Source organism: Pygocentrus nattereri, chromosome 12, assembly GCF_015220715.1.
Source record: "Pygocentrus nattereri isolate fPygNat1 chromosome 12, fPygNat1.pri, whole genome shotgun sequence".
Classification (NCBI taxonomy): Eukaryota; Metazoa; Chordata; class Actinopteri; order Characiformes; family Serrasalmidae; genus Pygocentrus; species Pygocentrus nattereri.
The window spans coordinates 3,811,258-3,826,560 of NC_051222.1; the positions used below are offsets into that span (position 1 = coordinate 3,811,258).

At 39.5% G+C, this 15,303-nt stretch overlaps 1 protein-coding gene across 1 annotated transcript in view; it reads right to left on the bottom strand.

The window, feature by feature from the left end:
- LOC108414403 (ribonuclease inhibitor-like) overlaps positions 1-15,303 on the bottom strand; it is a 50,678-nt gene continuing 35,375 nt past the window's right edge. Inside the window, exons 13-14 of the mRNA XM_037543599.1 lie at positions 12,986-13,032; positions 1-2,381 (exon numbers count right to left, since the gene is read on the bottom strand). Coding sequence (XP_037399496.1) covers positions 1,864-2,381; positions 12,986-13,032 — 565 coding nt within the window. The 3' untranslated portion in view covers positions 1-1,863. The remainder of the gene's footprint in view (positions 2,382-12,985; positions 13,033-15,303) is intronic.

The following is a 15,303-nucleotide window of genomic DNA, read 5'->3' on the forward strand; positions in this document are numbered from 1 at the left end:
TTTAATCAGTTTTTTATTGTAGATCTTCCACTGGTTCTGAACATTGTCTTCATCTGAAGCTCCAAACCAGAGAAACACAGACTGAACTGCTTTATAAATGAGGCACAGCACAGCCAATCAGAACACAGCTCATTTACATATATCAGTCTTAAAGGCACAGAAACGAATACAGACGGTTTCATTATAAATGTAATGTGGCGAATGGGGAACTATAAGTTGTATAAGATTAAATAATTAAATAAGACTAGTGTAGCCAACTACGCCACTCTGGGAATTGCACCCAGAGAATTTTAAGTGAAGGACACAGGTTTGTGGGCACCACAAAGGAACAGTAAGACTAAGATTTCCCAAACAAAGGTTTATTTAATCAAAATCAAATTTAAATCAAACTAGATAGATAGATAGAGACACACACACACACACACACGACAACTACAAAAATAAGCATTTAATATTAAGAGCAACAACAAAGTAATACTAGATTGATCAAACTAGGAAGTTTATTAATACTACAATTATTAAAAATAATATCATTAAATCTTTTGGCTGCCAGCTGATTCAATAAAATACAATACAAACAAAAAAACCTGTAGGGCAGAGACTCACCAGGAGACCACCTACAGCAACACCAAACATCTCAACACAAGTCACCCGTGCAAAGAGAAGCAAACCGAAATACACAAACTCCCAAAAGTAAAGTGAACACAAAATAAGCCACTCCCCCTGGAGCACTCAGCACCTACAGTACAATCAACCCAACTCAACACCCAAAAGAAAAAGAACAGGAGACAACGGCTGCAGTGCCACTCGGCTAGAGAGTTACTGGGCTTAATCTTAGGCACCGCCAAAAAATGGCTTGAACTACACAAAGCTGTTACACTGAATGCACCAAGTGCACAAAACAAGCGCACTAGTATTTCTCAGCAGCCAAATCCCCCAGAAAAAGAGGATAACACAAGGCGATGGCAACCCACAGCAGATTAACAGGATAGCTGCAGCTTAGGCTGTGATAGGCTAACATACAGCTGCTCTGATGTTCAGTTAGTTCTTAAAACGGTCACTAGGGGCGCCCCAGTCCCCCCAAACACATTAAATCACACCGAACAGCGAAAAGAACAAACATTAAAACACCAGCCGCCCGCTCAATAATGCGAGTGCCCGACGGCCTAATGACCGCTAAACGATCAGCGACGCTTTCAAGGCTCCGTGAGGCGAAACGGCGGCTTATCCCCGGATACAGGCTGCTTATTGCGCTTATACAGCGGTCGCGTCGGCCGGCACCATATTCACTGGTCCTACTGATGACCATAAACAAACAGGAGCTGCAGCGCTGCTGGATCAAAGCCAAGAGTTTCAGCAGACGCGACATACTCACGGAATGAATGACGCGCCGCAGAGAAGCCTCCTGATTGGCCAAGCGCCGTCGGCCCCAGCAGGTGAGTAACTGAAACCAAACAACACACTGAAGACACAACCAGCGCCATGAAGCTCCCGACGCTCCAGACACACCTGCACGTTTACCTGAATGCTGGAGCGCACGAGGCTCAGGCAAGGACGGTTGAACGGAGGCCAGTGGCGATAAACACCACACACACACACACACACACACCTCAGAGCAGAGCAGTGACCTGGAGGGGGAGGGGGGAACCAAAGGCAGAGACCATGAATACAATCCCAGCACATTAGGAAGCGGCAATATTAAACTGCTACTACCACCATTACTAACAATAATAATAACAACAATAATAATAATAAGCCACATAAACAAGATAATGATGTAAAAATGAATCTTTACACTGTTTTACACATAAAACCACAGAAACCTGATATTTTTATGGTTTGTGTTTCACTCAGGAGGAGATTTTATTTTAAACACACTGAGCCGTTCCAGACTGAAAACCCAGCGCAGAACGGTTCAGTGAATGTGGTGCTGAACGTGTGAAGGTGCGTCAGTGTTTGATCATCAGAGACGCTGTAGAAGGACAGAGAGCCGGCCGGACAGTCCACATACACTCCTACTCTCTTACTGGACGGCCGACCAGAGAGTTCAGTCTTGTTATTATTGTGACAGACAGAGTAACTGTCATCAGAGCAGAACAGAATCCAGGACTTTTCATTCAGTCCAAACCCGCAGTCCTCACTGACTCCTTTCCTCCCGATTGATTTATATGTTACTGCTATATAAACCCTCCCGCTCCTCTCAGCCTCCCAGTAACAGCGTCCAGTCAGACTCTCTCTACACAGAACCTGAGGCCAGTAATCAAATCTCTCTGGATGATCAGGATACGAGTGAGATTTCACACACTCCACCTTCCTGTTCCCGTAAGACAGAGTGAGCTCTCTGTTCACTGTGTTTGGATCCAGAGTGAAGTCACAGGAATCTGCACACAGGAAGAGACATTAGAGAGAGAGAGAGAGAGAGAGAGAGAGAGGGAGAGAGTGTGTGTGTGTGTATTCGCGAGGGAAAGTGTGTGTTCGCGTGCGCGTGTGAGAGAATGTGTGTGTGTGTTCACGAGGGAGAGTGTTTGTGTGTTCGCGTGCGCGTGCGAGAGAGAGTGTGTGTGTGGGTCTGTTGGAGAGTGTGTGTGTGTGAGTGTGTGTAAGAGCGCGGGTGTTGGTTTGTGTAGTTTTGTAAGGACCTCTCACAGCCCCGGTTCTGGACTGCTTTGCTTGGGGGGGGCCAGTAAAACCTAATGAGGGGACATGTTGATTGTCATGTTTTTGAAGCCAGAAATATATTCAAGGCTTGATTTGTGCATGAATGATGACAGCCAAGCTATTGATACTGGCTTAAAGTGATGTATGAGGTAAAGAAATAAAAATGCATGTTTTCGAACTTAAACTTAAAACCCAATGATTAAAAAATACATGTTGATTATGTAAATGGAGAAAAAAGATTATCTAATTGTATTTCATTTTAATACGCCCCCTTAATTAAATTGCCATTACTAATAGAACAACTCTATTTCTTGAAAGGCTTTAATACAAATTTAAGTCAAAGCTGACAAATGTACCTACACACAGACTGAGAATACTCAAACGTGGAAATAGGAATGAGTGAGAATATTTAGATTATTGGGAAATTAAAATATAAAGAAAACAAAAGAATACAAATTCTGTAAAAAAAAGGGGGGGGGGGTATTCGTCACATTTCTATTTTGAAAAAGAAAAAAATATGAAAGTACATAAAATAAGGAAAATTTTCTTATCTACTGCACTTTAATGGTAAAAAATCTGGTAAAGTATTGAAGTTTTTATTGATGTTATGAAACGTACTGGTACAATGCAGTATTTATGCACAGTATAACAAATTATGTAAAGACTATAAGTGCAAATGAACAACAGTAATCATATTTTCATTGAACACAACTATAAACCTATATATTGTGGCAGTAACACTCCTGCCTTGCAACGAGAAGGTCATGTAAAAATAATGCCAAGTTAAAAATAACGTAACCAAACAAACTATATACAAAAAATGAAATCTCTATATGCACACTGTGGATACAGTTATCTAAAACCTTTAGCTGAGCCTGTATTCTAAAATGAACTCAGAACTAAGAATTTACAGAAGCAGTCTTCTGATTCTTTTAGCAAATAATCTGACAAACTCTTCCATATCAAGCCTATTGGTTATTGACTTTTCATGGCCCAGAATCACTACATTTCTTTTTCTGTCATGCAGCATTGTGCGACGAAAGGGAGTAAGAACTCTTGACAGTGTAGAGAATGAGCTTTCACATGATGCTGAGGATAAACCCATCACCAGTGCGGTAACATAAAGAGAATGCAGGACAGGAAACGCTTCTTTATAGGCCTGAAGATGATTGCACACTGTTGAAAGGTTTGCTGACCTTGTCAAGAATTTATTCTGCAACATAGGCTTTGCCACGTTTATTTCATTTCTCAGGATGTTTGTGTCAGTACCTATAAAGTTGCTGTAGGGGCTCTAATATGGCCAGATCAAGAAAAGAGCCATCGTGAGGGAGGAGACCATTAACAGCTGTCATCAAATCCAGATTTCTTTTACAAAATCTGTTTTCCATTTCAGCAATGGCTCTGTCTAAAATTTCCAGAAGCGACCTCCTCAAAGATTGATTTGGTGTATGACACCACGCTGTCAGTCAACTGTGTGTTCATAGTCCTTTTCCGCTTTGAAGGTGGACTCTCTGACATAGCCAGATCATTCAGGGATTCATCAGTACGTAGATCTTTTAAAGCACTCAGAGATGCACAGATGACCTCCCCAGCCTTACACAGGTCTACAGAATTGGCTTGCAAGATTGAATTGGCCGGCTTCAAAATGGCAAGAACTTTTAAAAGGAACTTTCCAATTTCAAAGAAATTATGTTTTCTCATCTGCACTAAGAGCCCTGATGCCTCTGTGCATAAATCCACAGGTGCATCAGAATCTTCAGACACATCAGACAGAACTTTAAAAATGACATCTTCATTCTGCACTAAGCAATTTTCCAGTTTGTATAGCCATGCTTTGTGAATGCTAAATCTCTATCATTTTTACCCTCATATATACAACACGGAAAGCAAAAGCATTCATCAGTTCTTACAGAATACTCAAGCCATGGCCTGGATCGATACCAGCTCGGATTAAAAGCCCGTGCTGTGTGGCCAAAAGTTCGCTTCGGAAAAGCATTTAATACTGGCTGTGATGGCGAGGAAGCGTTTAAACCATGAGCCGCAACGGCTTGCGCGGGGGAAAGAGCACAGTCAGCTAACGCTGGTGGTGTTTGACATGGTGTGGAGGAGCCCTCGGGTGTGACACTCACACGGTCAGTTGATTTTTTTTTTAAGATCAAAAAACGATGCATTGTAAGTGTTTCTACAATGTGTATTTATTAAATGAAAAATGCACAGAAAGACATCAATAAACTTAAGCCTGTGTTAGGAGAACCAAGTTAGCCTAACCGCTAACGGCTAATAAAATAATTTAAGCAACACCTATGTAAGAGGTAAGTAACATTAAAGCAACGAAAAACCACAGTTAAGCAAATATTACCATGTGGAAGTCAGTTTAAACTCAGAAGAGTGTTTACCAGTATACCTGCCTCTCGCTCACACTAACAGAACATATACTGCCCAACTGAACTGTTTGAGGCAGTCTGCCGATTTTTATATGACTCAAAGAGCCAATCAGGAATAAGCAAGGAAATATCTTCACGCTGTAAAGCAAAATGCATTTTGTGATTGGTTCAGAGATAATTTTAAAAATAGCCATTGCTTGCATTGTGCTTGGGGGGGGGGGGGCAAAGACACAATTTGGGGGGCAATGCCCCCCTCAGCCCCCCCCAGCGCCGGCCCTGACCTCTCAGCTGATGTGAATGGTTTATGGTGTTTGTCTGAATCTGGTTGAAATATAGAAATCCAGAAAAAGGTCGTTTAATATTCATATTTAATTGGCTGTGTTTATTGATGTGTTTGAGGTTAATGTGGTCTGATGTGGTCAGCATGTTCTCTGTTTTCTCTCATATGCTGTGGCGTATTCAGCCGTGTCCATTCTGATAAGGGAGGTTTTCTTCTGGACCACAGAGGAAACTAAGAACTGAACATGAACCTGAAAGGAGACACAAAACGTGTCCTGATGCCCTGAAAGTGGTCATGTCTGAGTTTCATTACAGTGGAAAGGTTTTCAGTATGAATGATATTACTCTCTCATTTAGCTGGACACTGGGCAGCCACTTCATTCAGTCCACCTCCTAGTTTCTGCACTCAGGGTAACAAAGTATCAGAGGAACAGATGGACTGCAGTCTGTAACTGTAGAACTACAGAGAGAAACTGTGTGGTCAGTGGAGCTGATAAAGTGGACAGTGAGTTTAGAAACAAGCAAGTGGACTTAATGAAGCGTCCGGTCAGTGTAATGTGTGAGGACAGGCTGATGTGCTCATTTTAAACGGTTCTCTGTTGTTTTTGTGGTTCTAGAACTAAAAGTTTCTGATCTGCTTTATTTCTGTGTTTCAGTGTTGACGATGCTCTGGAAGACGAGTCTCTCTGGAGACCTGATGACCGATGACCCTGTTAGCCCATAATGAAAACCCCCACAGTGGCAGGAAAACCCATCTGTGTTTATCTGCTATAAGGAGCTTTAATATGGAGATGCAGGGAGTTAAAAGATGAACATTCACTGAATGAAAACAAGATTAACTGATGTTTTTATTTCTAGTCTTTTTCTGAAACTTCCACATTGATCCTCATGATCATATATTTACAGAGAGCAAATGAGAAAGACCAACTACAACCACAAGAACAGCGTCTGATGCAGCCAATCAGATCACGGTTGGAACCGCATTCTGGATTTTATTCCTGTTTCTGGAACGTTGCTGAGACAGATGTGTTTCAGTCTTTACTGCTTTTTGAATGAAGCCCAATACAGTGTTTTGTTTAATCAGCACATCCTGGCATCGGACCAAACAGTCATGTCTGTGTTTGTGTATAAAGTGCCAGTAAACCATCTTTGTCCTTCTAACACAGCGTAATGACCTCATTCCTGTACTGTTAAATCAACGTCCTGGTGGAGCAGGTACGACCTTATGAACCACATTCTTACTGCAGGCGGGAAATTTTCAACATGTCCCTAAATACCAGCGTCAGGTCAGGTTGACGTGTCCAGAGTTTAAGTTGGTCTAGAAGAATCTGAAGCGATATTTTTAAACATTTCCAGCTTCTCTTTAGAGCAAAGGGAAAGGTGGTCCCTGTAAACACGTTCCAACTGGTTTGATACGGAATGTCCTCATAAAGACTTAAAACCTGTGTGTGTGTGTGTGTGTGTGTGTCTTTGTCCTGCGGCTGATCGGTGGCGTCCTGAGACGGTGACCTGAGATGAGCTAACAGCTAATGTTAGCAGCCATTTAGACACAGTAATAGTGGTTTATAAGCTGGGTGAATCTTCAGAAGGTGATAAAAGCCTGAAACAGCATGTTTCTCTCATCACTCACAGTTTATACTCCACACAGCTGGACGGCTGGATGTGCAGAGCTTATAAATGTGGCTGGACTCTACGCTCAGGTTACGGTTCTTGTGTGTTTGTGTTTTGTGCTGCCTTCCTTAAACTATACAGGTGGGCTCATAATTAGAAACGCTGGTGTGGCGTTTCCACAGTTAGCAGAGCTGGACTAAGACTAGTTCACTCACTCTACGAGTAAATAAAGCTGAGCTGAACAGCTGAAGGCCTAAAGGTGCTCTGCAGATTTAAAACATTGACCAGGGCAGCGTTTAGAGTAACACCTGTTCATGATCTATATGTGAGGTCTAGACTGACGTTTTAATAAAGTGATGTTTTAATTACATTCGGTAACATTTATACTACAAAAATCAACGGTGGCATTAAAACAGTGTTTGGTTCTTTTAGTCGTGTGACGTTTTACACACCTTGTAGATTTTAATATGAACACCAGCTTCATTCCGTCTGTAACTAATAATAATAAATGAATTGGTTTGATCAGATAAACACCACTGAGGTGGAGCAGCTTAACTCAGAGGCTTCATAGGAGTTCAGCACCGTCACTGTTAAACTATGTGTAAAACTGATTTAAAGGCTTGATTTGTCTCATTTATTCTGACGTATTTTTCCTGTTACAGCAGCACAACTGAAATACGGAGGAGACTCGACCCAAAGAAACCGGTCTGTAGTGTAACTGAACAGCACAATGGAAGAAAGACACATAGATGAGTTCAAAGGTGAGAATGTGTCTGAAGGTCTTTCTAAATGTTTAATTGAGCTGTAAGAGTCTCAGTAACAGTGGAACACCTTTTACTGTGGATGATATTTGACCAGTTGATCTCAAAGGGGGTTTAAATGGTTTAGTAATTAAGATGAAGGTTAGAGTTGATTAACCAACAGTAGAATGAGGTGAGAATAAATGTTCAGAGAATCTGTTTGAGAAAACGTCGCCTTATTTTCATTTCATTTATCTTTTTCTCTGACGTCTTTTAGGCTGAGGTGTATTTACAAAAGTAAATATGGAGAAAGGAAGTTTTATTCTGGAGTATGAAGGACGCAGATCACAGGAGGAGATTCAGACTCTTTTGGGGAGCGAGATTTCAAACACTGTGGGGAAACTGAGCTCTCAGATTTTATAAAGTAGATTAATAAAGATTCTGTTCTTTTCTTTCAGTTTCACTGGGCACTTGGACCACGACAGTCCAGATCCCAATTTAAAAACAATGAATAAATTGTAGTAAATGGTAAAAAACACCTGTATCTGTTCAGTAGATGTGACTAATGTCCAGTTTATGAGAACATGGTTGGGTTTATAAGAGCTGAACGTGGCACTGTTTAGACTTTATTTGTAGTCAGTCAGTGATCTGCTAGCTTAGCTGATCATTGCCTGGTTGAATTTAAGACTTTATTTAATATTTTCTACAGGACTAATGTTGATGTTCTCTATACACTGATTTATTTCTTTTATCACTCTAGATAAATGAAGACGTGAATCAAAGGAGAACTACAGTTTCTTTAAGAAACGTCACATGTCATGACCATCTGGAGACCGACATCCCGGTAAATAAATATTTGACCCTTTGAAGTCTGTTCCTAATTAGATAAAGCTCAGTACTGAGTCCTGCTGTGTAGGACTGAGGCTGTTGTGAGGGGGATGTTTTTGTACAGGCGACTCCAGGCTGCTTTATAAGAACAGGGTTTGGTTTGTGAGGATTTGGTACAGAAATCAGTGCCGTGTCCTGAAGCACTAATACTGTGATTATTACAGTGCTCGTAACACTTTGAGGGTTATTCAGATATCACTTGATATTCATTGTGTTTAAACTGCGCTCTGCATGACCTACATATGATCAGTGGGTGAGGAGTTTGTGTTTGAGTGACGTATTCAGAGTTTTTCTGTAGACAGACTCAGTAATTATTGTGACAGTAGATGAAGTAGATAAAGCTCAGTGTTGGTTCCTACTGTGTAGGACTGAGGCTGTCGTGAGGGGGATGTTTTCTACACCTGACTTAAAGCTGCTTTATAAGAACAGGGTTTGATTTGTAGCGACTGAACTTCAGGACACTGTCTACACTGAAAGCAGCTCAAACAAAGGTGTTATTTATTATTTCCTGTTACTTTATCGTTATTTATTATTCACTGTTACTTTATCATTGTTTATTCTTCACTGTTACTTTATCATTATTTATTATTCTCTGTTACTTTATCGTTATTTATGGTCTCACTGTCTCTATAGAAATCAACTCTGTAATCATATCAAACAACTGAAAACTGGAGATCTGGTGATGCAGAAGGTGGATTTTACTGTGTGTCCAGGGTGACTGACGATGATGATGATAAAGCAGTAAATTGACCAGTAGTCTGTTGCCCGTGCTTAACTGGATCAAGGCTTCGAGCACATTGAAAGAAACATGTTTTAATGTAATATTAACAGATTTGTGTCACTGTAGAGATTCTGAGGAGGAACCTGGTGTTGACAGTAATGCAGAAATGTGAAGATTATGTGCAGTATTCCTTAAATACGCCCCAAAGCCATTATGATGACAGTTTGGTGGGGGGTGTGGAAAAGAGCCTCTTTCACACAGGAGTCAATATCACAAAGATATATGTGTAAATGTCCCACCAGCCCTCATCTGAGTAGGTTTTCAGCACTAACAGGAGAAAGATGGGATAAATATTGACTGACAGGATGATCTAAACCCCAACCTGCAGGCTGAGGAGCTCCCATTTGAACATCACAGCTGCATTTTGTGTTTACTTGTGTGTCTTTATCATTATTAAAACTAGTTGGATTACCTGAAACATTTAAATGAGACAAATTAACAAAAATAGAAGAAATCGAGTGAGGGGCAAATACTTTTTCACAGCACTGTGAGACAAAAGACTGGAGTTTTCACATTATGTAAAACGCAGATGTTGCACCACTGCACGGGTTAATTCAATTCCATCAGCAGCGCTGACAGATAAAAATACATGAAATAATCAATAATCAATCAAATACCTCATTCGATCCATCACGTACCAAGATGATCTATACCGGCTAAAATCTGTTTATTTGTAGTCGTTTCCATTTTAATGACGCCTTTAAAACATCCTAATTAAAGTGAATCGTGTTGGAGCTAAATGTCCAGTGCAGTGTCTGTCAGCTGAAATGATCCATGTTGATGCTCCATAGAAACCAGCCGGACTGTAGATCAGCTGCTGACGGATTCTCTCAGGGGGCTTATTCGTATTGGGACACAGCCAATTTGGAGTTCACACAGATAATAATAGCCTGCTTTATCGTTATTAAATTAAACATGAGCTCTTAATGAGGTTTCATTTCTAATTAATGCAGAATCTGCACTGTGTATTTATTTATTTATTTGTGGAATCTGATGTATTTTTCCACAATTCCTGTTTTTTATCCCTGTTTTCTCCCCTGATAAACTACCTGTTAATGCACTGGATCTTCTGACTGGTTCTAACTGGTTCCAGCGATCTGTGAGCTACATTGCTTCATGCTAAAAGCTCAGATAAGACCACCCGGAGCAGCAGAGAACAGCAGCAATATTCTTACTAAATTAATCTAATTAAACCATTTGAACTGTAATAATTCTAGATTTGTGATTTGCCCAAATATATTTTGCTGTAACAGACCAGTAACGTTGAGTTAGCTGCTAAAAACAGGCAGTTAAGACCAGCTAATTAAAATATCTAGCCAGTGATTTTTATCATACAGTTCATTTAGTTAGTCTCGTTTCTGGTCACCATCGTTTGTGGTCAGTCAGTGGTGTTGATATACCGTATATGGAGCCTGTGTAGTGGAGCACCTTCTGTTTGTGTTTTTCTATGTGGGCTACGTCAGTAATTAGGATGGGAGCAGGCATATATACAAACACCTTGGGGTCCTGGTGGCAGGTTTTGGTTCATTGCTGCTAGGCTAAGTCGATGGGTGTCTTGGTGCCAGCGTTCCGTGTTGTTGGAACTGCAGGTTCAGTCTCGACTACGTTGATCCAAGTAGCCTGGAGAATCAGCAAAGTCAGCACCAACTGTAGCGTCCAGTTTACAGCGCTGACCTTAGTACCCCAGACTGACTACAGCGTACACCCTGGGCCAGCTGCTGTTCTCTTAGCACTTTAATTATTCAGTTTTTTATTAATTTAAATTGAGATTTAAATTAAATTTAGTGTGTTGTGAGCCACTGGCCAGAGTGGGTGCATTGTTTTAGTTATTATAGTTGCGCATTACTAAAGCAATGCACAACTACACTGTTATCCGATTTATATTATTATTATAGTTGCGTACATGTAATGTTTTTTCCAAAAGTAGTGGGATTAAGAATTAAATCACTCCACAAACACATAATCTTACATTTATTGTAATGATTAATTTGCATGTACAGCTCCAAGTAAACAGGCATAAAAAAAAAACAGGTCACCTGTTATAATAAATGAATAAGTATTCATACAGTCCAGCGCTGTCACCTAATAAGTAATCATACAGTCCATCGCTTTCACCTAATAAGTAATCATACAGTCCAGCGCTGTCACCTAATAAGTAAGCATACAGTCCAGCGCTGTCACCTAATAAGTAATCATACAGTCCAGCGCTGTCACCTAATGAGTAATCATACAGTACAGCACTGTCACCTAATAAGTAATCATACAGTCCAGCGCTGTCACCTAATGAGTAAGCATACAGTCCAGCGCTGTCACCTAATAAGTAATCATACAGTCCAGTGCTGTCACCTAATAAGTAAGCATACAGTCCAGTGCTGTCACCTAATAAGTAAGCATACAGTCCAGCGCTGTCACCTAATAAGTAATCATACAGTCCATTGCTGCCACCTAATAAGTAATCATACAGTCCAGCGCTGTCCCCTAATAAGTAATCATACAGTCCAGCGCTGTCACCTAATAAGTAATCATACAGTCCTACATTAATTTCAGTTGATGTCTGTTTATTACTTTTATTTCATTATTATTGTGATTTCCTTCTCTGTGGTTAACAGTGTATTATTAACTGTTACTCCCATATCAAATTAGTCAGAATACAGATTCCTAATACATGCACTTGTTCAATTTACTGGAAGCACTGATTGAAAACCACATCATGATGTAATTTATCGCTCTATCATTCTATCATTGTATCGTCCAGCCTTTACACACATTCAGCAACACACAACCACTTCAGTGTCACGGCTGTGCTGAGAATGATCGATTATGATGATCAATCTATGAATAATCATCTATAATGACTGATCAATCTATGGTGGTCCCGTTTCACTGTTCACCGTTTATTATGTTGCTCTATGTGTAACATAATGATTTTATGGTGTAAACTACTGGCTAAACATACCAGCCAACTCCTCACTGATGTTTTACATTTTAAAACCTCAAGTCTGTGAACAGAAAAGGGGGACAGAGCTGATCCTTTGATCCAACATGAGTGTCTTTATAAAGAAAGGTAATTAATTTTAAAATGAATCCGATTAAGAATATCTTAACATCAGAGGAAGTCACTGATTACAGTGAAACTTTCAGAGACCTGATAAATCCCTTATTCACTCTCTATAACGCCTTGTTACGCAGCGTCACGGCGCATCATTCATACACCTGATTATTATTTAAGTACTGGAGTTTTTCTGTTCCTGTCCTTGATTTAATGGTCAGAACGGTGTGTGTGGTCAGTTTATCATGTCCTTACCGTGTGGTCTGAACAGGAGCATCGTGTGTTTTTATCTCCTGATATTTAAACTGGAAAATGTCCTGACTGGACTGTGAAAGTTCAGACGTCTTAAAGACGGTAGATAATAAAATATCAACTGATGAACTTAATATATGAACTTTCTGTAACACAGACCTGTTTTCATCTCCAGATCTCTCAGAAAGGAGTTCCAGTGTTGTAGGATTATATCACGATTTTCACAGAAACAAGTGTGTGTGCGTGCGAGTGTGCGAGTGTGTGTGTGTGTGTGTGTCTGTGTGTGTGTGTGTGTGTGTGTGTGTGTGTGTGTGTGTGTGTGTGTTTGAGTGTATGTACTTACATTTCTTCAGTCCTGCTCTGATTCTGTTTTCACCTCTATGTTCCAATCTGGACACACACACACACACACACACACACACACACACACACACACATTATTATATTAATATACCCATTTAAATATAGTTGAAACTGAACTGTACTAATCTTCTCTGGGATCTTTATTTTTGCTGCATGAGGTGAGAAAGTGGTGTGTGTTTCTGTTCTGAGCTGCTCTGATTACAGAGTCGATCTACTCTGGACTCCAGTGTTTCTCATGGAGCCATTTTTCTACATTATGATCTCTGAGTCTCTACATTTTTTTTTTTTTTTTGTCAAAGGTCTTTTTATTATTTTGAATGAGTTATTACATTAAAGAAATAAAATAAAATAACCCCAAACCCTCCCACTCCCTACTGCACCTATAAATTCTCTTTTAAAAATAAATGCATATATGAACAAATACAAAATGGTAAAAGGTGGCTGTAACAATCCAAAAAGAGAAAAAAAAAAAAAAGAAAAAAAAGTAGCGGTAATAACAAACAGTGGTACAGTCTTATGCATCAATATCCACAGAGTCCATTTGTTCCACATATGTAATGACAGGCTGCCAGATAGCATAAAATTTTGAACTATCCCCTCTTATTGTGCAGCGGATTTTTTCGAGATTCAAGAAAAACATTAAATCCGTAATCCAGTGGTTAAAAGTAGGCGGGTGTGTGTCTTTCCATTTGAGCAATATCAATCGTCTTGCTAACAAGGTTGTGAAAGCTATCACGGTTTTTGTTGGTTTGCCTATACAAATATCTTGAGATATCACCCCAAATATAGCCCCGAATGGTGAAGGTGGAATAAAAGCTTCTAAAACATTTGAAAGGAAGGAAAATATTGAATGCCAAAATGTCATTAGTTTAGAACAAGACCAATACATATGTGAAAGGGTGGCTAGATCCGTTTTACATTTTTCACACATAGGGTCAATATCTGGTATGAATTTTTTCAGCTTTACTTTAGACCAATGTAAACGATGAACAACCTTAAACTGCATCACAGTGTGTCTCAAACATATTGATGAGGAGTGAATTCTATTCAAAGCGTCCTCCCATATTTTTTCAGATATTTGTATGTCTAACTCCTCTTCCCATTGTTGTTTCAGTGAAAGTAGAGATCCAGATTCTTCTGAATTAATTAAAGCATATATTGTACCAATTCTTGGTGAGTTTGCAGATTCTAAAATGATATCTAGAAGATTTTTTGATGGCAAGGTGGGGAATTCAGGGTAATGTGATGAAATAAAACTACGAAGTTGTAAATACCTAAAAAAGTGTGAATGTGGGATATTCCCAATTCTGCTCAGCTGTTCAAATGTTCCAAAACTGTTAGCAATGAAAAGATCTTTTATTCTATGAAAGCCCATATCCCTCCATTTAATGAAAGCTGTATCAGTTACTGAGGGAGTAAACATATTATTACCAATTATAGGTGCTAAACTGGAGGGATTTTTAAGTGAGAATGTATTTCTAAACTGTATCCAGATTTTTATGGAATCTTTCACAATCGGATTAGATGTATAGTTGGATAGTGGCTCAGGCATCGGGATAATTGAGCAAATCAATGCCTGCAGTGAGACAGGACTACATGAATTCCTTTCCAATTGCACCCACTTAGGGTCACTCTGTTCATTTGTGGTACTAATCCAATATAATAGAATCCGTGCATTACAGGCCCAATAGTAATACAAAAAATTTGGCAAAGATAAACCCCCTTGTGTTCGATGTTTTTGTAGAATACTCAAGCGTGCTCTGGGTCGTTTATTGTGCCAGATGAACTCGACAACCAACTTATTGATATGTCTAAAAAAAGATTTTGTTAAAAATATTGGAATATTTTGAAATAAAAATAAAAATTTTGGTGCCACGTTCATTTTGATTATATTTACCCTACCTCGCAAGGATAAAGGGATTAGGTTCCACCGTTCAAAATCTTGTTTCATACTAGTTATGAGGGGGGGGAAATTGGCATTATAGAGATCTCTAAACTTATGTGTCACCCATATTCCTAAATATTTAAACTTATTAGTGTTTATTTTAAATGGGAACTGATTTAGTATGGCTGCCTTATTTACATTACTTATGGGCATGAGTTCACTCTTTTCAAAATTTATTTTATATCCTGATATTTTACTGAAACTATTTAATGCATTAAGTAATTCTGGTAAACTAGACATTGGATCAGATATATATAAAAGCATATCGTCCGCGTATAAAGAAACCTTATGCTCTAAACCTCCTCTATGTATCCCCTTAATCATATCCTCGCTGCGTAGTAATATAGCTAACG